Genomic DNA, 23,324 nt, shown 5'->3' with positions numbered 1-23,324 from the left:
TCTCGCCTTGCCGCTTTCCAAGCATCACTTTGCGAGTCAGCCAGCCTAAGGTAGCGATCGTCGCATTAGGATACCAGGCACGCCATCCCACATCTTCTCCTTAACCTGTTTGCGAGTATAGCTTCGGGGCCACACCCGATATTCAGCAGCAACTACACGATACCTAGAAACGAGACCCGCACGCGTCGCTACACTCAACGCTACCCTCGCCCTAGCGAACCGACACTGACCTCGATGTCACCATCGGTTCCCACGTCGCTGTCCACGATTGTGACCAAGAGTAACATATCAAGACGAAGCGATCAAGTAAGCATTTGTGGAGGTCTGACATATCTTCTGCGAATTGCCGGTCAAGGAGGACCTGACTCTGTCTACGTGGCCAGGCTGAATACGAACGTATGCACGACAGACTCGCCAACCGCCAACCCGGCCTGCTAGAACACTTCCAGGAGCTGAGAAAGAACTGGAATGCGGCCACAAGCGATCTGAATCTACAATTGATAGCACCCATCCTCGTTCATGACGTTTTCCAAAGGCTGATCTGGCGCACCATCCACAACCCGCTCTGTTGCCACGCAGACGAGGATGCGCAATGACAAGCTTGGGTCGATGATATCACCCGCAGTGACCATTCGGGAGTGCAGAAGAAGAGGAGCAAGAAAGACAGGGCGGCAAATCGAGCTCCGTTTATCGAAAAGCTGCTCGACTCCCAATTGCAATATGGAGTTGAGCGCCGCGCGCACATTATCTACGAGATCGGATACAGCTAGACCGAGAAGAGCTTGCTAGAAAAGACACCCGAATACTTCAGCGAACTTCCGGTTCAGGCCGGTATCAGCTTGACTGGCGGCGTCGACGACGAGAAAAACAGAAGAAGCCTACTCAGAGCGTGTCTATCTCACTCTAGACCTTGCAACTGAACGATGACGCGGCCATTGATGACAATGACGACGACGATAGACCACTGGCTGCCCGTCTATTGGTAGGGAACAAGATGCTTTAACAGCAAGGCCAAGCCGTCGATGATGACCTCGCATCCTCTTGCCCGGCTCTTTCCCACCCCTGCGCCATGAGCTACACCAGCCCGACCGCCTCAGCTATGAGCGGCTGACCAGGTTTGCCTATCTGATTGCGGAGGTACGGCAATACAACCGGGGTGCAACGTCTTCTTACTATGCAGCTCGAAAGTAGGAAAATCAGCACCTGAGTAAGAGAGGATTTTGTTATCATGTAATTGCGTTTTACTCTTCGCCCTTGTCGTTTGTGAGTAATACTTACACCTTCGTGCCCTTCGCTCTCCCGATCAGGTGTTGCGCCAGAGAGGTCATCACGATCATTGGTAAATACCTGCCCGCCGCTATTCTTGGGCTAGTCGATTACTGCCAGGCCACTACGGGTACATATCTAGGATAAGAGAAAGAAGAAGCAAGAGATAACACAGGCATGCTGTCAAGTCTATGCTGATCGCTATGGATATGGAGTGTACGTCGCTTGGCATAGCAAAATTAAATGATGGCCATAATCAAGTCCTAAGGCTGTGCCATTAACGTGGCATGGATTCAATCTGATACGGCCGGTAGCTGACCAACAGGTGACTGCGATTTTGCACCGCCCCTTTCCCCGCTTCGAGTATTTCTATTAAAAGTATCATCTTTTGTCCATTGGACTCTCTCGAAATATTTACTCAAGAACCATCTACTGGCTCAATTGAGAACAGATTACATATGCGTCACACTGGATAATGGACTCAATCCCAAAACCATGGTTACATATTTACTCGCCACTCCTGTGCCCTGACAGCATCCGTTTGCTGGAGCTTGACCCAGCGGCGAAATACCATGAACCTCTCAGCGGGTCTCTGATTGTCACTACACTCGAAGAAGTCATTAGTGGCATTACCGGACGCTACACTGCATTGTCTTATGTCTGGGGCGACCCTACTCCAGCCGGATCGATTATTATCTGCGGGTGTGCTGTTGGTATTACTGCCAATTTAGCCCAGGCCTTGCGAGATATTCGTCACACCTCACGCGTTGTGTTGTTATGGGCTGATTGCATTGTGCATCAATCAATATGACACCCAGGAGAGAAGGTACCAAGTTCGAATTATGGGAGACATTTACCGAGGAGCGGCCAGCACGATTATATACCTTGGCCCCTTGAGACCAAACGTGCGGTGTCTGTTCAATCACATTGCATCCCAAAATCGCACAGCGATGCGAATAAACTCCATGGGCCTTTCCTACCAAAGCAACTCAGATTCGGAACTAGCTTTGGATCCATCATCTAACTCCAAGGTCGATTTTCTCTCCGATTCTAACGTGGTACCGGAAAACAGTGGCACAAATACTAAATCAGAATCCATACAGCTAGCTATCCATGAGATCTGCTCGAGTGAATGGTTTACAAGGGCATGGGTATTTCAAGGACTTGTCCTCTCGATCGATCCTCGCATTCAATGCGGAAGAATGCTTGCTCGATGGTCTGATGTAGCAGATGCTGTGCAGAATACCAGTACAGATTCATTGTCGGAAGCTCAGCGAACAAATCGGGACCTGCTCTTGCAAATGAACAAGGCTGCTGGTGGCAAAGGGAAAAACAAACTTAGTGTATTAATACGTGCAAGGGCCGGATCGCACGTTACTGATCCAAGGGATTTCTTCTATTGCCTTATGGGCATCGCCGATGATCACCGAAAATGGGAGGATATCATTCAAATGGACTACGATATTCCTATTGGATCATTGTACGCCTCGGTGGCTCATAGATTGATCGACCTAGGAGAGGTTCGTCTCCAGGAGTTGCCCTCCCACCACGCCGCAAGCCAGGGTCACCCATTCAATCTCGTCCAACGAATCGCTCGTTCCTTCCCTCGTGGGTCCCGGACTGGAATGTTCAACTCCCGCAGGCGTCAGTGCCCATGATATTCGAGAAGGATGTGGCCGGCTATAGAGAAGGCATAAAATCTTCCGACGTGCTGAACGACGTGCTGGTCATACCATTACAACGTCGGCCCGGTCGCATAGAGAAACTGAGCGGGTTAGTACCGGCCTGGCCGATAGTGGCTCTAGAGATTGAGCCACTACTAGGAGAGATCTTACGACCTTTGAGAGAATATGATGAGCATGGTTTCATGCAACTTTCTCAAATCCCATGTTCTATTCACTTCAATTTCTTGGGTGTCTGGCTAGCCCACCTGAGAGCTTCTCATGATCTGAACATCGCAGAAAATCTGGAAAATAAGGACTTAGCCCGTGAGAGAGCCGATCTCGACTGGTTAATAAATATGATTCAGTCTACGTGCCAGCGCAATCAAGCAATGAGAGACAAGTATTACGACATGAGGAACCATTACGACATAAGCAACAATTACAATGCTTACTCTTATTACAGACGGAAAGGTGAAGATAACTCAACGCGAGAATGGGAAAAACTACTCCGGATCTCTGACCTTGTCGGTGAATGGGTTTCGGGTGGAACGAAAAGCCTCCGTCTTGCTTGTGATTCAAACGGTGAAGTTGTTGCGGTGCCAGCGGAGTTAGACTCGGCGGACGGATGAGTATCAATCTGCAAGTGGACGACGACCAACAATGGCACACGTCAGGACCGATGCGCGTGTATGGTGTCCTATCTATACCGTTATTCGTAACAATTTCGTCCGTGCCGACTCTCATCGTTAGCTAAGCTACGGTTTTGCGATGTCTTCCGCAATACCACTCCATAGGCTGGTGTTATTAGGAGAAGGTGTCGGGAAAACCGCACTTGTAGTCCAGTTCTACATACACCACTTTGTCCAACGGTAAGTGGCTCCGAATCCCACCTGCATCCCATACTAATCAATACTTTACCGCCCAGCAGTATGATCCCACCATCGAAGATTCCTACCAGAAACAAGTCGTTGTCGATGGGCGGGCATGCGCAGTCCAAGTCCTAGACACTGCCGGCCAAAAAGACTATTCCGTACTGCGTGACCAATGGATACAACACGACCAAAGCTTCTTTCTGGTATATAGCATTACTTCCAGATCGTCTTTCTCGAACGTACGAGATCTCTACGCGAATATTCGACAGACGGAGGAATCGCTAGATCCACATCACCTCGGGCCCATACTGCTTATTGGGAACAAGTGCGATGCCGAATCGGAGCGAGTGGTATCAACTCAAGAGGGCCTCGGCGGGGGCGTACAGCGGCTCTTGTAGAGCAGCAAAGATGTGCTAAAAAGGTTGATGACCCCTTGGCCGCTACTGCTGCGTCGACTAATTGATATGGCTTGGGACTTGTTTGTTGTTAGCGCCCGTTCATGTACACCTCTATGACTAGTATAATCCAAGTGTGACTAAATGCATGGTAACTGTCACGAGTATCTTCATTATCCCCATGGCTGGTGCGTTTCCCATCCTCCTTCCTCTTTCGACAACTAAAACGGCTAACTTTTCTGTATCTAGTACAAACTTGCAAGCAACGAACATGTATGTCCGGTCTGCCGCCGGCGGGTCTCACATGCCGCATGCGCGATGTGTTACCTTCGCGCCGCTCCATACCTATGCGCCCGGCCCAGGACATCGCTACCCGAACCAAGGCACGCGTCGCTCGTCATCAACTGGCGGGTAGCTGTGTAAGTCCGCCTTTCCTGGGCATCTACACAGCTGTGTAAATGTGTGATATGACGCGACTAATTGCCCGAACCAGCTATGCGGGTTACTGGACGTATCCGTATCCCGCAAAGGGAGGGCGACATACAGTAGTAACGTCGGATCAGGAACGATTGTTCCTACCAAACGTACCTCTGAGCCAGTGTCGGCTTAAATTTCCAGTATATTGGAGATGAGAAGGATGGCGGTGAGGGCATTACTAGAAATTGAATTCAGTGTTGCTTCGTGGGAGCTGATTCTTGATGGTATTTACCATCAGAGCCATCGACGGCATGACTACTTGTCCTTGGGTCCGTCCCTCAAGCCCACATGATATGCACGGGCCACCAGGACCACCTTTTCCATTATACATCTGACAACCTGACATTTTCTTCTGCTGATGCGAATAATGCGATGTTTTCTTTCGACGATGGGTGATGTTGAAGAACAAAACTACAATAGTGGTAAGGGACCCAAGTGGTGTATATATACTGTGGGCAAAACTATGTAGGCAAGAGTTTCACCAGCTTCATTTGCCGATGCCCCTCCCTTCGGACACAGGGGGCCATGTGATCCCACTGTAGCCTTAAATGAACCAAAATCGAAATGGTGCCTACCGAAGATAGCCGTCGACGCTACTTGCAGTAATCCGTGGGTGCCACCAAGGTTGCTTACCAGCAACTATCGCCCGCATTGCCCAGGCTGCTGTCTCTCCTTAAGGGCAAAGTCCTAGCTTTGCTGAGGGCAGCGCCGCCAAACTGGATTGAGGGACTGAATTCAGATTCTGCTCCCTCAAGCGATTTAACCCTCTGATTGGGAGCACGTCTGCGGGCAACTTGATCCTGCACGTCCAAAATAGCTCCTGACTGGCAGGCGGAAATGCTCTCTTGTATTCAACGCACGAGTTCCACATGGGCACAATGCAATCCTCCATGGCACGCCGCTCACAGAACTCGCCAATATCCACGGGGAGACAAAGCACAGGAGCCATACAGTAGAGCAAGTGGACTTGGACTCACGGCGTTACAAGAAGCAGCGACAACGACTGACAGCTAAGTAGTATAGAACATATGTAAGTTTTCTGTACATGGTGATATTGATAAAGGAAAAAATGTCCGACGTTGGTATTACACACACAACAGAAGCTCATTATCGCCTTCGGAAAGGAGACCACAGTTGTAGGTCGAGCTGCGCCACTGCCAGCAAGGGCTGAACATAGCGTGCAGAGTACTGGCTAATGGACTGGAGCTGAAACATAGTTCGACAGAAGGATAAACGAGCTGCCGCTTGTGATATTTTCCTTACCCACGTCCTCACCCGAACGGCATAACGACGAGACTGGTCCGAAGGTCGTCCAGCAGTCCCACCATCTTCTTCGCCAGGATGTCCCGCTGCAACTTACGCTGGTAGTCCTTGTAGTAGTCTGGCGCGCACCTCGACGTATTTTGCCTAGCTTCCCCTTGACGGCCTGGGGACGACTTTGCAGCGTTTCCCGCCAACCTGGGAGGGCATTGCCGTGGTCGAGTCGACAGGATCGGCGCCAAGGGCTTTCTGGCCGCCACCCGGCTGTTCTGACGGACAGCTCTCTGCAGCGACGCATCCATCGCGCCGTGGTCGAGGTATCTTGTGTGTGCTGGTCGGCCTGCATTCGTCGCGGTCGGGGTAGCGTTCGTCGTGGAGCTGGGCTCGGAGCGGGCGGGCTGCTTCTCCACTGTCGATTGGGAGCCTTGGACGCCTGCTTTATGATGAGCATCACACGGTCAATCGGCTATGCAGTCAATAGACGAGGCCCAGGCTTACCTTGCGGCCTTCGCGGTGAAGGCAGCTGCCTCACGCCCACCTGTCTCCTGGGATTATGGGGACTATAGGGAATGACAGTCCCGCCGTCCTCGTCGGGAATGATGTCGTAGACGGACAGAGGCTCCGCCGCGCCCACAGGTGCTGCTCCCATATACTCGGGGTCGCTTTCGTACTCGGCATCCACGTCGCTATCCACGTCGACATCGGCATTCGCGTCGTCGCTGGCGTTCGGCTGGGTCTCGAAATCGACGGCTTCGGCATGGCGGCGTGATCGCGTCGCTCGACCGTGGCTCGGTCTCGCATGGCAGGCGGCTGATTGACGAAACTACGGCTGTCAGCAACGGGGCTGCATTCCCTCGACGGAACGGTAACAAGAAGATGGGGACAGACAATCCTGTTCAAGTCCGGCACCCGCTGCCCGCGTGGGACGTGCATCGCCGTGTCCCACCGCTCGTGCGTCGGGTTCCAGTACGCGAGCGCGCTGAAGACGTTGCAGTAGCGGCCAAGGTCCAGTGTCTTGTTCTCCAGCGACAAGCCGCTCTTGCGCACCTTGTCTTTCTGCCTCTTGGTATGGGCCATGCCGGAGGTCTAGCTACCCAAAACAATTCGGCAGCTTGCTGGGTTCTCTTGGAGCATCTTTCTGCGTGTCCATGGTGCTACAATAGCGTCTCGCGGAACGGTAGATATGTATAGTATGATAGCAAGCTGCCGGCTTGCGGATATGGAATGTGAATGACATGACGAGCCCGCGTCGGGCAAACCTCGCCAGGGGCGCTGCTGATCCGGTTCCAGGACCCATGTTGGCGAAAAGGATTCTCACAGATATCGGGGCTACAGTAGCTTCTCTTCGGTGTCTTGGAGGGGAGAAGTTCTCGCGTAGCAGGGAGATTGGGTGTTGGCCCTAATGGCGCGGGGTCGCGAACTGGTGGTTCCAGGGGACTGGCCCGCTAGTCGCGCTAGTGCGCCATTGCTACTCCCGGCGCTGCACTCCCACAGTAGCGCCAACAGGTTTGCAAGCAACGATGGAAGCTGGGACCAAAAACGGCCCGTGAGACTCTTCGAGCTTAAGCAGCAAAAAGACAGTACTGTACTATATGTTAAACCGGCGGCGCCATTAGCAGCTCTACATCCTAAGGTCTACATCTACCATACCGCAGCTTAGCCAGCCAACACTCTGTACGTCAGAAAGGACACATGAGAAAGAGTACATAAGATGGCCCTGGTCCGAATGCAGAGCTTGCCGAGGTACCCTAGAACGGTTACGAAGAAGCGCTTCCTGCTCGAAAGTCTAGTACATATCGCAGGATGGACTGCATGTAAGTCAGCCCGACAGTACGGCATCGTCTCTTTTTGACGACTATGCTTTGAGATACCAAGCCATTGGGACCGGAAGTAGCTTCAGGTAGCGTGGCCAGAAATAAATGCAGATAATTGAGTTGTTGTCGCCTTACTATGCTGGTCGGTACGAACCAGAACAGCTGCATTAAAGATTTGGAGTACAACGGACAGGAGGGATGTCGCCATGCTATCCAGGCGCATCTGGCGAGATGGTCTGTTTCCTGGGCGCCGCGTGGCGTCGAGGCAATCAGAGGGCGGTCTCGCACTGACACGATGTGCAAAACCGCTACAGTACGACGACCACTCGGCGGGGGCAGGCCGAACGAACAGTCGTTGGCTCATTGGGTGGGGCGGGGACAGCTGACCTCCAGTTAGCTAACTCCATGCTTAGCCCGCTTTGTTGGTTATTTCCTGGTATAAAAACCACCCTGTCTCCCTTGCTGTCTTCGCTTCCCTGTCTCTACGACCCCAACAGTCGGGACACACTCCTTCCTTTGGAATGCCGGGCAACCGCCAATCACATCACCAGCACGCTAGCAGGAATGGTGCATCACCGAGACGGGATCCGCAGCTGGGCCAATCAACTTCACCCGACGGAACTGAGGATTGAGGCACGTTCCATAGCGCTGACGAGTTCCATCGAAAGGACTACATCAGCGATGACCCGTTCAGTGTGACGAACGGTGACCCTCCCTTGACGAGCAGTTCGCGAAAGCAATCACCGTCCATTCGCCTCTGCTAGCGTTGGCAAACGGCGTTCCACGCCTCGCGGATGAAAGGATGGAGCGTGCAGGCCTGCAAACGCGGGTTGGGGGAGTGGTGGCAGACATGCCCAGCATGGGTGCAGCGATGCAACAGATTCTCGGTTCGGGCAAAGGCATGCTCACGGGCTTGGGTTATCCCTCGTCCTGCCGATATGGTGTGATTCTCGATGGTGTGTCAACGCTTATGCCACGCTTACGCCGCGCTAGCAGATATTGCGCTCATTTTGGGAAGGGCTGGGGAAGTTGGTTTGCGAAAATCTAGGATAGGACGTACAGAAATCGGTGGTATTGCGACTGATGTGTTGCTCCCAGGGTTGGCTCGTATCCGTCATACGCAGGGCGCTTTGCCAGGGCAGCGGGCGTGGTCTGGGAATGTGCTGACGCCAGGCGCGGTGCGTCGGGACTTGTCGAGACGTAGACGCATTGCAGAAGTTCGCAATTGATCTTTCTTTCTTTCCTTTTTCTCTCCTACCTGCCTCTTCGCCCATAATCCGGCATCCTTGAGCACATCGAAACGCGTGGTCTTCTTGGTCTGCATTCGCTTGAATCGGTATTCCAAACAAGGGCTAGGCCGTGTTGCTTGGTGGCCCCATAGACGTTGCATGCAGGGCGCATACCGGAGCCTGGAGCGGGGAAGTTCTCCACACCACTGGCGTCTTCTGCCAGCTTTGGGAATGCCCATGGGCGTTCCCACGTTGGAGGCTCCCACATAGTGTGCCGATTAGGTGAACTCCGTGCCATGCGGCAGGGAGGTCAGCCGCTGGCAACAGTGGTCTGTCCATGCGGCGCTTATCTTGCCTAACTCAGGCGTAGATGTAAGAGAATGCCCGCTGGTTGGGTAGGCTTCATCTGGTGCGCCGCGAGATTCGGTGTTTCTCTGCAGAGAACCCACCGATCGATCGATGGACGAGAACGGGGCTCTGCTCTTGGTTAGTGGGTTAGGTGGAGCTGCACTTGGCGTCTCGTTATAACCCGTTCCTGGACCCGAATGCTCAGCAAACATTCGTCACGCTGCACCGCTGCTGAGAAATCCTGTCGCTAAACCGAGTTCCAGCAGGCTCCGCCTCCCAAATCGGCATGAGAAACACCTCTTTGGAGCATGGGTTTGCTCGGCTTGGGGGACAGTCACAGAGGTGGTATGTAGTCTAGCAGTTTCTCTGCGGCTTGCGTCTGCGTACGACTCGCGTGACGGTGCTCGCCAGGAGAATCAAGGGTGCGCAACATAGTGAGTGTCCAAGTTGGCGCCCTTCGCTGCACCTACTGTTACAATACTTATAGGTTCAAAAGCCCCCATAGATGTTCCACAAACCGCTACATACGATTATCACCCTACGAAATTCTACGAATATTAATGCTGCTCACCGCGATCGTATTATATCCACTAGCGATTTCACTCGGGGAGCGACATGTATTCCTTTCCGTTTGAAACATCGAACCAGCCTGGGGTACTGCCGCTGTGGGGAGCCGCGGCGCATACGCCTACGCCGGATCCCACCTTCCCTCCCACTCAGTATCCACCATATGCGGGTTTCCACCTAGACCAAGGCATACTCGGATCGAGTCCATCGGCGTGAGTTCCTGCGTCGTGCGGAGCTAATCAAGTACGTTAACGATAGTGCAGAACGGCGGCGGACCAGATGAAGGAGCTACTGTATAAAGTCGACATGTTGCACCAGAAGGTGGATGTGGTCCTGTCAGAGCTCAAGAGCCATACTGGAGAGTAAGCGGGCCCGAGAATTCCGGCTATGCAAGAACCAGCGACTGACATCCACCAGGTTAGAACACTGGTAGGTTCTCAGGGCTCATGGGAGCAGTGGCAAACGGGTCCAACGCTTATCTTCGACAGGAAGCAAACATACCAGGAACGGTACGTCACGATTGCGTAGGGGTACGAGGACGAAAATCTAACCGACATCTAGGTTCCAGCAGCATACACGCAGATTGATGGGCTGTCTGTCGCAGTTGAAGAAGATGATCGTAGAGACCATGGGACCGAGTGATGCAGATGACGACGCAGGCAGCGTGTAATAAACTGCACAAGGGCTCGACCATGAGGGTTCTGGCTTGCCAGGGACGGAGCAGTTAACAAGAGGCTTAGGGGTGGGCAGTTCCGGATCGAGATCTTATACGCGTTGAAAATGACGGGCGAAGCCTGGTTTGCTGACCGAGTTCGTGCTCCATCTTGACTGTATCGTTGGAAGAAGGTGATTTGTGTCTCTGCTTGTCGAGATCCTGAGTGCTCCGAGATGTTGGGTCTGGCACACCCACCAAGTTGTGTCCATGGGGGTGTGCGGGTTAGTAGTACTGCCGGCAAGGTACTGGCCGTATCGGGGGGCAAGCGTTGGTTGGGTAGGACATAGGATAACAGTACTGTAACCTTGCGGTATTGGGGGGCATGGTTTGGATGACAGGGGTTGCATTTTTCCCGAATATAAGGCATCACCAACCAACACCAGAGACGGCCATCGTTGCATCGCGCCAAGGTAAGCTGGCATGCTGCCACGCCGAGCCAGCTGGAATGCTCGTGGCATGCTGATGCTGCACGAGATTGCGTAGGTGGTCGAGACCCAATCAGCGGCCATTACGGTTATGCCTGCATTTAGTGACGGTCAATCATCGCTGCTGCGGGTATGGTGGCACTGCACTACACCATAAGAGGCGAAAGCCGAAGGAGCGGTTTCAAGCGTCATCGCCCCGTGCGCGATTGTTCATCACCAGGGTTTGTTGTCGTTGGGCTTCCGTCACATTCTTGGTAAGGCTGAGGAATGGAAGTTGCATTAGAGTTCCCTGGACTACTCACTTCTGCTCTGACCACGTCTTTGGGGTGTGGAGCGACTGATCTTGCTGGGAGGGCTACTTACAGGTCGCGACCAGTTCACTAGCCTAGCGCCCCTGAGGTTAGGTAAGCGCATCGTTCCAAGAAGCCCAGCAGGGTCTTGTAGTATCCTAGGCTGAGACAGCTTGCTCAAATCGTTGATTGTCACATTGTTAATCGGTGACGGTGTGCTTCTAGCTCAAAATTCGGGCAGCTAGTACGAACAACAATGCAGCAGGAGTAGTAGCGAAGGATCGGCAGCTTCAACATAATCGTGCTCGGGGTCACCAGGGTGACGGAATGAGTCGCAGTAACGGAGTTGCCAGCGGCAAAAACCTGTACAAGACTGACAGATGAGTTCTCCAACTGGCCCGTGCGTGACTACTGCTGCACTAAGGGCACACCGTACCTTCCAGATGTTGTCCGCTGTGCTGGTTTGAGTCGATCTTGGAACGCGCTCCCGAACCGACCCTCTCCAGCGCTGGGTGCACAAGAAACTGCATGCTTTCCGATACTGGAGGATTGCAAACAATCCAGGCGTCTCAGGATCCTTCATGTCGTCGTCGCAACATCACTCGACTTTATATTAAACGAATACAATGAGTTTGAAATCCATACGGAGTACAAGGGTCATTATATTCACTGCGCTAAGCACGACTAAACGCTGTAAGCCCCACACATAGCCGCAACATGGGACAGTTTGTGACCCCGCGCCCTCAGCCCGACGACGTGCGCACCCACCCCGCGCTGGGCAACTTCCGCTCGTGGTCAGTCTCGAAATATCAAGAAAGAAATTAAGCCCAAGTCGCCATCTCATTCTTCTCTCTCGGAAGCCCTCTCTGGAATGCAAGACAAAACCACCTCTGATGTGGTATAGCACTTGCGGCATGGCGTCTGATTTCAAGTTCGAAGTCTTCAAGAAAGCAAGCGACAACGCCTTGCTGAAACACTTTGAAAACGTTCGTCTTTGAAAATACACGCTGGTTTATTTTCCTTTCCCTTCTATTCCCTAGGCTATCAGCAAGCAAAAGTGCTAACCTTGAAGTCACCAGCAAGGCATACGTCAAATAGACTGGATGGAGCCCCCAGAGTCTGCGATGCACGAACCGCCCGAAAATACCGTCGCCATCGTCATAGATTTGGAAAGGGAAAGATCAGCAGCAGTCCGTGTGTACCCCAAAGGCCAAGGTGAGCCCGTGGGCATGGTTGGGTCTAATTACCACGGCCACATGGTGATAGTGCCGTGGAACCCGGACTGGGAATTTAGAGTGACGGGTTCGCTCCGTGTATGCTATGCTGTCGTTGCGCAGGACTAGAGGAAATGCCATCTCTCCCCATTCTACTGCCATCATTCATCATCATCATGCTTCCTTAGGCCGGTTTATGCTGAAATATTTCAGCATCTCCTCTGATATACTGAAGCTCACCCTGGCATTCTGTCCGGCCCATGTTGTCTCCTCCACAATGACCTTGCTTGTGATGGCCTTTCTGTCCAGTATCATATTTAGGTCGTTGTTCTGGAGGCGGTAGCACGTACTATCCCAGTTCTGTGGCTCTAAATCGAACGATGCCAAGTCGATGTTGTAGAGAAGGCCGTCGGGATGCTGCAGTGGCAAATCTGGACCTGCATTGGCGATCCTGGGCATGTTTTGTTGCGTAGTAGGCACCGATAACGCGAGGCTCTCGATGCTTTGAGCCGCCATTGGGCTGCTCGTCACCCCAGTATTCTGTAACGTGTAGCCGTTGCTTTGCAGTGGCCTGTCCGTGGCGCTGGTTGCTGCGACACCCAAACCAGGAGCAACTGGTCAGCTGGGTCTCCTGTTGATATAAGTGATGTAAGGCTGTGACTCGCCTTTATTTAGGCAGCCGTCAACAATGTTCTGGAGACTTTTCTTCTCTACATGTGTCCAACGCTTCTTCAAGGCGTGAGGCAGCTCAACTCGAATAGCGTCCGTTAAGGCGGCGACTTTGGAAGGGCCAAGTCCTATCGCGCAGAGCACAACCCCACTTGGCCCTAGTATGGAGTTGATCACGAGAAGGAAGTCTTGGTATGTCTTTTGGTTTCGCTGTTGGGGTGTTGACGCTCCAGGATTCACCAGAATCAAAGCATCTGCTATCCTTCGTCTCTCGGGCGGCTTCAGCGACATGCGTTTCATGACCGTTACGGAACGGTCGATCAGTTCCTGGACAAGGCTGGCAACTGACAGCTTTGTTGACGATGTTTTCTTTGACGGCATTGTTAATCTGATGAGAACCTCGACGGAAAGTAAGAAGGAGGGTGGTGGTATTGAGAAGTTGGTTTGCAACGGTCACCATATACCAAGACCCCTCAGGAAAGTCCGGAAAAGTTCAGAAGAAAATCAACAATAGCTGACCAACGTCGACAATAGCCATCAAACATCGACAACGACCGACAACGACCGACAACGACCGACAACGACCGACGACGACCGACAACGACCGATAACGGCTAGCAAATAGCAATAGCAGTCAACATATATCAAATTTCGCACATGGGTTGGATGCAGGCAAAAGGATTAGGCGATATGTACTTGAGTAAGATACTTATGGATAAGGAATCACTCTCAATCAACTGGGCTGTTGTGTATAAGCCCCGGCCAGATAAAAGTTGATATGCACACATAGTGGGATACGGATCACAAACAACAAGACCTCAGTTATTGAGAAGAGCAGCTTTACGATGGGAAAAGTTTGAGATATAAAAGGACGGGCTGGATCCAGGTCGAGATGGAGTTTGAGAGAATGAACAAGCAACACACCTCAAACTCCAACCTCAAACCTCAAACCACATACTTATCAGACCAAAGATTCCCAAGGTAGGTCAATAATCCTACTTCCCTAAGCCCATTTGAAGCGTTACTGCTTGCTTGGGTGGTTCTCGCAGATGCTTGTTGCTAACATGTGTTCTGGCCACTCAGTCACAATCCCCCAACTCCACAACAATGTCCGGACCAGATCAAATCAAGATTCCCACCCCAGAGGAGGAGAGACGCATGGCGGACGCAGCCAAGGCGAGCAGGGAAAGGCGTGAGAAGGCAGAGCAGGAGCGCAAGGAGAAGGAGCGTCAGGCTGCTCTAGACAAGCTTTCAGGTAAATGACCTATGTCCAGGATGGAGGGTAGTGTGTGTGCTGCGAGGTGAGAGCAAAGGCAGGGTGGAAGGAGCGGAAGGGCATGTACGTGGGTTGTCGGGTTTTCATTGTCTCTACTACTACACGACCAAAGCATAAAAAAAGTTGAAAATGCAGAAAATAAAAAAAGAGGCAGCGCATTCAGTTGTGCTGTCCAAAAGAAAAATCCTATCCTTGCTACCTGTGACCTTTTTCCCATGCCGGCTTCCTAATCCCCTTCAAGGCACACCAATTGACCACTTGTCTTGTGAATGTGCTCATCCCATGCACGCTCATATCTCTTGATCTGGTCTTTGGTGTGCTGCAGGTACTTCTCCCACTCAGCTTCCAGATCACGAGTCAATTCGAGCGCCGCTCCTCCCGGGTGATGTTTGTAGAGCACTTCCCAGTAGAGAGAGTCGACCTGGTCAGAAAACGTAGCAGCGTAATTAAACCAGACCCGGCCAGAGGCCCAAGAGTCAAGCATATGAGATGACAGCGGCGTTACCTCCGACGAGGTCCTATTTTGGGCCTGCTTTTCTACACGTCTCATGGCCTCCAAGAACTCGTGAAGCAAAGGGGTATACTGCTGCAGAAACCAAGGAAAGAAACCTCTGTCAAGACATTGTTCTGGTAGCATCTTGAATAGCCACAGTGGGGGGGTCGCGTGCAAATTGGGGCGGCATGGCATTGGTGAACTCGACATCAATGAGGCCGGTGATGATACCCGTATTTGGGTCGACGAGTAGGTTGCGCGTGTCAAGGTCAGGACAAAAGGGGATGAACGGCCCAAGATTGTCCTTGTCGTCGCGGAATTGGGGGATCAGCTTGCTAAAGCCGTACCGGGCTATGTAGCGGCGGCGTGCCATGTTGGCGACCTGCTTGTGGGAGTTCGATTGGGTCTGGGTTGTTTCTTCTCCTTGCGAGCCTTCAAGGTTCAAGTTGCGCAAATTCCATAGCTGGGTAGTGTGCTGCTGGACAACAAATGCGAAATAGTCGCTGGAATTCTCCAGCGGCACATCGGGCCAGTGGTCTTTCGGACACTGGGGAATTCCAATCGCAAACTGGTGCATGTCCATGGTGAGGGGCCGTTGCGTGATGGCCCATTCTCCCGTAGCGTCCTTGGCGACAGACCCAATGCTGGGAAAAGATAGGTGATAGAGTTGGAGATATATGGATGCCATTTGCTGAAGGATGCTCGGTCGTAGCGCGCTAGAACCTTCCTCCGCCAGAAAATCTCGCAGACTCTCGCCGGGGACCCAGTCCATCAGGATGTAAGGAAGACCAAGAGGTGAAAGCAGTTGGTTGTTTGTGTGCGTAGTGCAGCTGTATATTTCTGGAACAGGAATGTTCGTTTTTCTTTGAAGAACTGCATCCATGCGGCTTCGTTGACTATTTTCTCTTGGCTGAGGTCTCTGTCCGTCTTTCCCGGCACGGGAATCTTGAGGGCGACGTCGCCGCCAGATGGGAAGCCAAATCGCACTACCCTGTTGTAGGAACCGTCATGAATGCCATCTGGAATGAACCTTGCTGGACCGCGACCGCTGAGTTGCGTAGTAACGAATTGCTCGAGGTCGCTCATGTGTTGCATAAAAGACGTATTCCAAGGCCAATACACATCGCTGCCTTCAGCGTACCAAATCGCATCGTAATTGACGGCGAGCAAGCTCATGGTGTAGAGATTGGATGGATCTGAAGCGTGGATCTTCCAAATGTAAAGGGTGCTGTTGGTAGATAGGACAGTGTGTTGTCATGCAGTAGGTGGTGTTGGATGTCGTGCCGTGAGAAACTGGGAATGCTGTGGATGCAGATGAGTGTGGGAGGAAGGGAGGGGAGATGATCCCAAGGTTTATATACCTGGACACCTACCCTACCTAGGTGCCTACCAACCTAAAGTATATGAGGCATGATATTAGCCAAGCTTTTTTTTGGTCCATGTCACACCGCCACCTGTTGCAATGCAACCGAGATCAGTCGGTTTTCAGAGAAAAGAGGCGCATTTGTCCTCTCTGCATATCTATCAAAAGCTCTTGAAGACGGGGCTTCGATTTGAGTATCGAAAACCTATGCAATCGTACAGTCATTCTTCGGGCAGTGGGCTTTGGGTCATGGAAAAGCCTTCAAAGTCAAGATGGTGGATATCATGGCGGGGTCGGAGCAGCAAGCTTCCAGCCGACGCAGCAGACTTCCAGGCTCGAGCGCTGCGAGACAGCGTATATGGGTACCCTCACGCAGTCCACGGTATACAACAGACAGGGCCTTGATAGATTAAGTCAGATGTAGGAAGCATAGTAATAAAACCACCGGATACATCTAGAATCTGGCAGCCCGGCAGAGAAAGGCGGAACGATAGCTGCTCATAGAATTTATTTGGTAGCTTAATTGAACTGTTCACATTTCCGCCTAGGTGACCCGTGATTATTTCTGACCAAGACGAGCGAAGACTATCTCGCCGTTGGAAAAGCACATTCATTGAGCTTTCTGTAATGGGCTATCTCTTGGGACAACTTGCCGTTGTACTTTACTCGCAGATCGCGCTGTGGACAATGTTCAAATAAGATGGGCCGGCTTCAGATCGAAACTTCTCCTGGCTAACAATAGATCTCCGACCCGCCGACAATCTGGATGCTACCTCAATTCAACGATGCACGAATCTTTGATGCCGTACCGTGAGGCGGCTTACCTTTGCTCTTCCGGCATCCCAGTTAACGTCCTTGTTTGCCCTTCCCACATCTGGACCATGAAGCGCCTCTACGCCAATCTGCCGGGCATTGATTCCAAGTCACTATGCCCAAGAGTCATGCCATTGTATCTGACCGAGAACCAATTGAACATCTCACGAATCCTGAAGCTCATGGCAGTCGATCCCACGACCAGCAATATGCCTTTGTACATGGAGGTAGTCATGAACATTACTCGACAGATGGCCATGGAGGGCCCCACCTTCACGTACACTGAGTTCCGTCGGCGCCTAGAAGAAGTGCAATGGGTCAAAGGCCAAGATGGACCACTCAATATGCGATTGCAGCTGTTGGACGCATTCCTTGCCCCCTCTCCCTTCACGAAGACGACCAGACCGGCGCAGGCGGATGAAGACATCTGGGCTTTCGCGCCCGGTTCGCTGACTATCGTTGACCTGAGCGACCCATTTCTCAGTTCAGACGACGCTTGTGTTCTCTTCTCCATATGCCTTTCTATCTTCCTTGAGGACCGGAGCACATGCGGCCGTGTTGTGGCCTTGGACGAAGCGCACAAGGTAAGCGGAAGGCATTACTAGCGTGGATACCCCTTCCGTAATCGTTGAAATCGTGGCTAACTCGGAATTGTCTAGTTTCTTGTACAATCCGGCGAGGCGCGTATTCTCACAGGCGAATTGACGTCTATCATTCGCCAGCAACGGCATACGGGGACTCGCGTCATCATCGCCACGCAGGAGCCGACCCTCGCTCCCGAGCTCATCGATCTTGCAAATGCCACATTCGTCCATCGTTTTCTCTCTCCAGCCTGGTACAAAACTCTGGAAGGCCATCTAGCAGCCGCAAGCAGCCCCGAGCGTAGCAGTACACTATTCGAAACGATTGTCGCCCTCAAAACCGGCGAGGCCATATTATTCTGTCCTACCGCTCAACTGGATATTGTCGCGTCTAGCGCTGGCTCTATGGAGCTAAAGGCACTTGGAAACCGCTATGCCAAGTTGACCATTCGCAAACGCACTACCGTGGACGGCGGGAGAAGCATCACATCATTGGATCCATCTGGATATACCGATTCCTGGAAAGTCGATGTTCCAATGCACATCGTTGCGGCCGACAACAGAAGTGTCCGTCTTGACTCACACACCACCCCAAACTCCTACATAGAGTCTGAAGTTAGGAAACCCCTAAAGGACGCTTCTCCCGCACCTGCTATTGCTCAATCCTGTAGAGTTAAAGCCAGCCCGATGACGAACATCCATACAACGGGTGGGGGCTTGGACAACAAGGACAAAGCGAGGAAAGCACTGCAGGCCGCTATCCAGGCGATCCAGAGCAAGGAGGGGTGGGCCCCGCTCTCTCAGGTTGGTCACCTTATCACCGCGCAATCCTCGGGCTTCAATCCTCGCACTTACGGGCACACCAAACTCCGCAGCTTGATTAACGATCTGCCGGTATTTGAAGTGAAGGAGCGCAGCCCTGGAGTCTTTTTCGTGCGTGTAAGAAAGACCGGATAGTACGATCATGAGAGCCGCCTAAAGAGCATAGGCTATCAAGAAATAGAAATATTGCTTTCACTGTTGCAGCCACGTATGTTTACTGGTCGAGGTGATGGCGAAGCGCGATTATTGTAAGAGTAAACGATAATCGAAGATGGAAAGAAACGATCTATCTCACTCTCACATGTAACCGCGTAACAGTTTGCTATATTCGTGGTTTTCTTGTGCCTTTATATGTCACTGAGTCTCTGAACTATCAGCCATCGAGAGAACGGAGCCTGGACCGAGAGGAGGGCAGTCAGCGCCGGGCATGCATCACCTGGAAGCAACAAAGAGGGTGCCGCAAAGCAGTATTACCTAGTTAAAGTGTAGTGGCTGTTCGTCCTAGTGCGAGAACAGTCGTTGACATCCTAACGCTGCTTACAAGACGTTTGCCGAATGGAAAAGTGCTGCTGCCTGCTCATCTGTGCATGGTGCCTCATTGCGGATAGATCGCGCTTGGTACTTTTCCTTCCAATTATGCGAGTTCTGTTGTACACGTCTACGGTAAATGTTACGGAGTCACTGCATTCTGACCAAATGGTTGGGTTGGTTGCTTGAAGTAAAGACATCCAGCTATTCCTCGCCCCAAAAGAACGCTCTTGAGCCGGCTTGTTCCGCATCACAGGCGTTCGTTGTTTTGAAAGCAGGTTTAAGGATAGGTTTGCTGGAGGGCGACCGGGACGTTTCACATTTTCGACTCGCACTATGCCATAAGTGAAAGGATGTTTTGTTGATAACGGGGTATGTCCAAACTGAGTGGTCGGTACATCAAAATGGTCAAATATAGAAAATCATTTAGTGTCGGGGCTTCTACACAATGGATGCGGCTAGCTCCCTACAGGATGAGGGCGTCCTAGCACGTCATGTAACGGCTGGTCCAGTAGTTGACGGGAAATAATTGGTGTGCAACTGTTGACGCAAGAACAAGCAACCCACCAGCAGAAATCAGATATTGAAAAGTAGCACACAGTACTCAAAATCTCCCTGGCCTTGTCATTCCGGATTGTGTCAACAATCCTGCGTGCTCATTCATTTGTACCGTCCATCGTGCCCATGTACTAGACCTAGGCTTGTCCCAGCTCGCTTGTAGCCGTACCCACTGCCGTGCTGAGCTTGTAACATTCCGGAGGGCCAGTCGCGACTCCCGATCACATGCGCTTGACCCATGTACGTCGAGTCCGCAGCGCCTCTGCTTGCTAAAATTAAGAACACCGGCATGTCGCCCCCATGTGACTGCGCCAACTAGTTCAATTGGTCATGCTGCCGCAACCATGTGTTGCCTATAACGCACAATATACTGCACAGCAGATTATAGCACCACCACGACCTGTTACTTCACATCTGCCCTGCACCGAATGAACTTAATTAGATCTAACTTTAGCTCCTGTGTCCGCTTATGTGCAGGTACACTCTTGTTGTAGTCTGGAAAGAAAGTCAGGTTGGTTGTCTGCGGTCTTCGCAGGTCAGACGCAGATAATATGTGAATCTTGTCGGCGAGCCTCGTTTTAGCTGAATCTTCACTAGCTTCTGCTATGCACCAAAGCTTGTCCAACCCCGCGTCACTACATAAAGGGGACAAGCCGCTTTACTCTAGGTGGGAGTGCTACTAGTCCATGCTCACGACTACGAGGCCTGCAGCTCCTTCACAGCTGCGCACAGGTACCCGAAGCCGGCCATCTAATCTAGCAGGCTCACAACGTAAGGAGAAGCGAGGTCGGGATCTGATCTTGTACAGTCTTAAAGCATCGTCAACCAACAAAGTACTATTGCTGTCGCTCTGTCTAAAAGGTCTCAGAATTACCACCAATCCACCGAGAGACCATGGCGGCCAGTCCATTCGAAAAGTACATTTACCCAGAAAGAAAGCGTTTTCCTTGTTTCTAACGACTCATTAGTATTGTCTCATCCGAAACATTCCAGATCCTTGTAGGGCCGCAGGAGCGTGAATTCACTGTCCACCAGTCTGCGTTTACTAGGGTTTCGGAACGTTTCAACACCCTATTCCATGGCGACTTCAAAGAGGCGCGGGAACGGCTCGCACGCTTGGAAGATGTGGATGAGCACACATTCGCTCGGTTCTGTGAGTTCGTCTACACGGGGAACTACGCTATCTCGAGTACTCGCACGCCATCTCAGCTTGGGCCAAAGACGCCTGTCGGCCACCAAACTACTTCGGATCCTCCCATTGACTTCTGGGGAACTACGATGCATGGGAAGCAAGAGCAATAAGCCTACAATCGAAGAAGAAGAAGAAAATCGGTGCATCGGAGGCACCGCAGCCGAGCAAGAAAGACGAGATTTCGGCCAGATTTCTGTGTCTTAGTTTTGACAAGACAGACCCTAGCTTTTCTCCCATACAGGACCAGAGCCACTCCGATTGCTCAGATACGTTACTGCCGCATGCGCAGCTCTACGTATTCGCGGATTACAATCTTGTCACCGAGCTCCAACAGCTGACGCTATTCAGACTCCATGCCACTCTGTGCGTCTTTCGCTTGACTAAGCAAGGAGCAGAGGACATTGTGAGGCTTATAGATTACAGCTTTGAGAACACATCCGAAGTAGAAGTTGGAGGTCGGACCTTGAGAGAGGTGATTACGCTATACGCTACTTGTCATCTGGAGGATTTGTGGAGTTGTTCTGCGTTTCAAGACGTACTTCTTCGCCAGAATGAGTTTTCGAGAGGCCTCATTGGACAAGTACGGGATCGGCTCAGTTAATCTGACAAGTGATGAGGGCGAATAGTGCCACATATAGCTCTCAATATTGACGTCGAAGTACCAATGCCTGGCTCGTTTCCCCAGTGATGCGCCTCCTGCTTATGGAGTTGTAGGACACGGCAAAGCGAACTGCCCCCTCTCAATAGATTGTCACACAACTATGCTTCAAGCTTGCCGCAGTGTACTTGCATAGAAAATGATCCTTCGCCATCTGTTGCAATTTATCTTCTTAGCTATCCCGACCCCTAGATCGGCGCCCTCGGTATTCTATTTCCTCGTCAAGCGAGCGCACCTAACTGCAGAACTGGACACATGGCTTCCAAGTCCCCGATACCCTGTGGTCTGCGAACCTTCCGCAGCACCCGTCAATAACCTGTACTGGTTTCTTCTTCTTCCGCCCATCCTTAGATCTAGGCGACAGAACCTCATCAAACCACTGTTCACCTGACGCCCAAACCTCACACTTGAGAAAGCCATGTTGTTGAACTACAGAGAAGGTTTCAGATGTGGGCGTGTCGCTTGTTGTTTTTAATGTTGATCCGAGATCTCAACCTATGCTGGCTCCGCACATGGCTCAGGGGGACACTCGGTCTCGGCACATGGTTCTTCAAGAACGGGCGAAAATTTGGGTTTCTTAAAGTTCCCGTCCAACCCCTCATCGTGCGGGTGCTTTGTGATATCACACACCTCAGGACCTGTCATCCCCTCGGATCCATCTGTCGTGATAGAGTCAGCCCCACAAATGCCAATGCCTCCTTCATGCCCGTGAACTACACACCTTGCTCCTCGCATTCCTTCCTATCCTCTTCGAGTCGCAGTTTCACCATGGTCTCGAAGAGAATTTCGACGATTGACTTTGGCTGGTCCTCGTCATCTGGAGTGCTGGTCATAGCTCCCATGGCTACGGGGTCTGCGAACAGAGCCTTCACCCGCGATCTCAAGTAGCCACTAAGAAACATGTCGGTGGTCCCATTGGGATATGCCGTGTTCAATGCAGCCAGGACGTTTGACACGGTTATGCTGCCACCGAGTCGCCGGATCTCCTTCTGCGCCTGCTCGGCGAGGGAAGGCAAGTTGTACATCTGAGCAACGGCATAGGCTTGAACACAATTTGTGAACTCTGCGATCTGCATTTCGGGTATAGTGGATCCTTGCGGCTTTAGGCATTGGTACACGTCCGTGAAGAGGAAGTGGATGAGGATATGGCCAACGTCAACAGATATGTGTTCGAAACGGCGCTCACTGTCGTGGATCCCACAAGCACGGGGAGATTGGAGCATTTCTTCAATAGTACCTCCGGCACCTTGAATGCTTCACGGGTGTTACCGAAGTACACATCAACATGATGGGTTGCATATGGCCTTCGTTCTCTTTAGTATTATGGGATGGAAATGGATGCCACGGATGGGACTTACGAGAGTATTGGCCGAGGATCAGCGTCGATTGCTGGAAGAGACTCGGGTGGAGCTATTTCTTTGACGGCTCTTTTGTATCTTCTGGCCATGCTTGTCGATCTGATTCCAGAATTGGTTGAAATGCAAAGAGGAGATGATTACTTTTGCAACACAACAGCTCACTTTCGGGGGCCCAAGGTACTTATCCTTACTCTGCTCAACTCTCCGAAGGTTGGCGCACCGGCAGCATACAGGGGCGTACTGTAACAAGCACCAAACAAGATGCTACCATGGGTTTCTGTAGAGGCACACAGTTTCGACCGGCCATGTTGGCCAAATCCAATGACAGTAGGCTTCGTTTTCTCGGCCCTCTTGACACAACTATGTCAGGTTTCCTCCATTCACGTGTGCAGTCGCTTATCTAAGGTTTCGACATTAAGTTTGCGGGAAGTCGCGATCCGCTCGAGCAGGCATGTCTGAATGGGTGCACCATGGTAT

At 51.8% G+C, this 23,324-nt stretch overlaps 9 protein-coding genes across 9 annotated transcripts; 5 read left to right on the top strand and 4 right to left on the bottom strand.

Moving 5' to 3' along the window:
- Positions 1-3,590: 3,590 nt before the first annotated feature.
- Positions 3,591-4,200, top strand: PG986_014502 (uncharacterized protein; the record flags this gene model as incomplete). The annotated part of the gene is made up of 3 exons (XM_066850724.1): positions 3,591-3,617; positions 3,725-3,799; positions 3,859-4,200. 3 exons carry the CDS (start codon positions 3,591-3,593, stop codon positions 4,198-4,200), a joined length of 444 nt encoding a protein of 147 aa, XP_066692962.1.
- Positions 4,201-5,945: 1,745 nt separating this feature from the next.
- Positions 5,946-7,011, bottom strand: PG986_014501 (uncharacterized protein; the record flags this gene model as incomplete). The annotated part of the gene is made up of 3 exons (XM_066850723.1): positions 5,946-6,370; positions 6,433-6,757; positions 6,823-7,011. The coding sequence occupies 3 exons, from the start codon at positions 7,009-7,011 to the stop codon at positions 5,946-5,948; spliced, it is 939 nt and encodes a 312-aa protein (XP_066692961.1).
- A 2,929-nt stretch (positions 7,012-9,940) lies between these two features.
- Positions 9,941-10,562, top strand: PG986_014500 (uncharacterized protein; the record flags this gene model as incomplete). Its single annotated transcript, XM_066850722.1, has 5 exons — positions 9,941-10,104; positions 10,156-10,254; positions 10,310-10,321; positions 10,381-10,401; positions 10,454-10,562. 5 exons carry the CDS (start codon positions 9,941-9,943, stop codon positions 10,560-10,562), a joined length of 405 nt encoding a protein of 134 aa, XP_066692960.1.
- Positions 10,563-12,039: 1,477 nt separating this feature from the next.
- PG986_014499 (uncharacterized protein) lies at positions 12,040-12,665 on the top strand (the record flags this gene model as incomplete). Its single annotated transcript, XM_066850721.1, has 3 exons — positions 12,040-12,116; positions 12,227-12,308; positions 12,402-12,665. 3 exons carry the CDS (start codon positions 12,040-12,042, stop codon positions 12,663-12,665), a joined length of 423 nt encoding a protein of 140 aa, XP_066692959.1.
- Positions 12,666-12,710: 45 nt separating this feature from the next.
- PG986_014498 (uncharacterized protein) lies at positions 12,711-13,052 on the bottom strand (the record flags this gene model as incomplete). The annotated part of the gene is made up of 1 exon (XM_066850720.1): positions 12,711-13,052. The coding sequence occupies one exon, from the start codon at positions 13,050-13,052 to the stop codon at positions 12,711-12,713; it is 342 nt and encodes a 113-aa protein (XP_066692958.1).
- Positions 13,053-14,707: 1,655 nt separating this feature from the next.
- On the bottom strand, positions 14,708-16,150 carry PG986_014497 (phosphotransferase enzyme family protein-like protein; the record flags this gene model as incomplete). The annotated part of the gene is made up of 3 exons (XM_066850719.1): positions 14,708-14,902; positions 15,132-15,804; positions 15,849-16,150. 3 exons carry the CDS (start codon positions 16,148-16,150, stop codon positions 14,708-14,710), a joined length of 1,170 nt encoding a protein of 389 aa, XP_066692957.1.
- A 972-nt stretch (positions 16,151-17,122) lies between these two features.
- PG986_014496 (uncharacterized protein) lies at positions 17,123-18,688 on the top strand (the record flags this gene model as incomplete). The annotated part of the gene is made up of 2 exons (XM_066850718.1): positions 17,123-17,734; positions 17,810-18,688. 2 exons carry the CDS (start codon positions 17,123-17,125, stop codon positions 18,686-18,688), a joined length of 1,491 nt encoding a protein of 496 aa, XP_066692956.1.
- Positions 18,689-20,533: 1,845 nt separating this feature from the next.
- PG986_014495 (uncharacterized protein) lies at positions 20,534-21,432 on the top strand (the record flags this gene model as incomplete). The annotated part of the gene is made up of 3 exons (XM_066850717.1): positions 20,534-20,556; positions 20,608-20,866; positions 20,956-21,432. The coding sequence occupies 3 exons, from the start codon at positions 20,534-20,536 to the stop codon at positions 21,430-21,432; spliced, it is 759 nt and encodes a 252-aa protein (XP_066692955.1).
- Positions 21,433-21,984: 552 nt separating this feature from the next.
- On the bottom strand, positions 21,985-22,936 carry PG986_014494 (uncharacterized protein; the record flags this gene model as incomplete). The annotated part of the gene is made up of 3 exons (XM_066850716.1): positions 21,985-22,148; positions 22,211-22,743; positions 22,848-22,936. 3 exons carry the CDS (start codon positions 22,934-22,936, stop codon positions 21,985-21,987), a joined length of 786 nt encoding a protein of 261 aa, XP_066692954.1.
- Between the last annotated feature and the right edge of the window lie 388 nt (positions 22,937-23,324).

This window comes from Apiospora aurea (genome assembly GCF_038362705.1).
Source record: "Apiospora aurea strain CBS 24483 chromosome Unknown utg000010l_segment0_segment0, whole genome shotgun sequence".
In the NCBI taxonomy this organism is placed as follows: domain Eukaryota; kingdom Fungi; phylum Ascomycota; class Sordariomycetes; order Amphisphaeriales; family Apiosporaceae; genus Apiospora; species Apiospora aurea.
The sequence above is the reverse complement of the archived record's forward strand: the minus strand, read 5'-3'. Positions and strand labels throughout refer to the sequence as shown.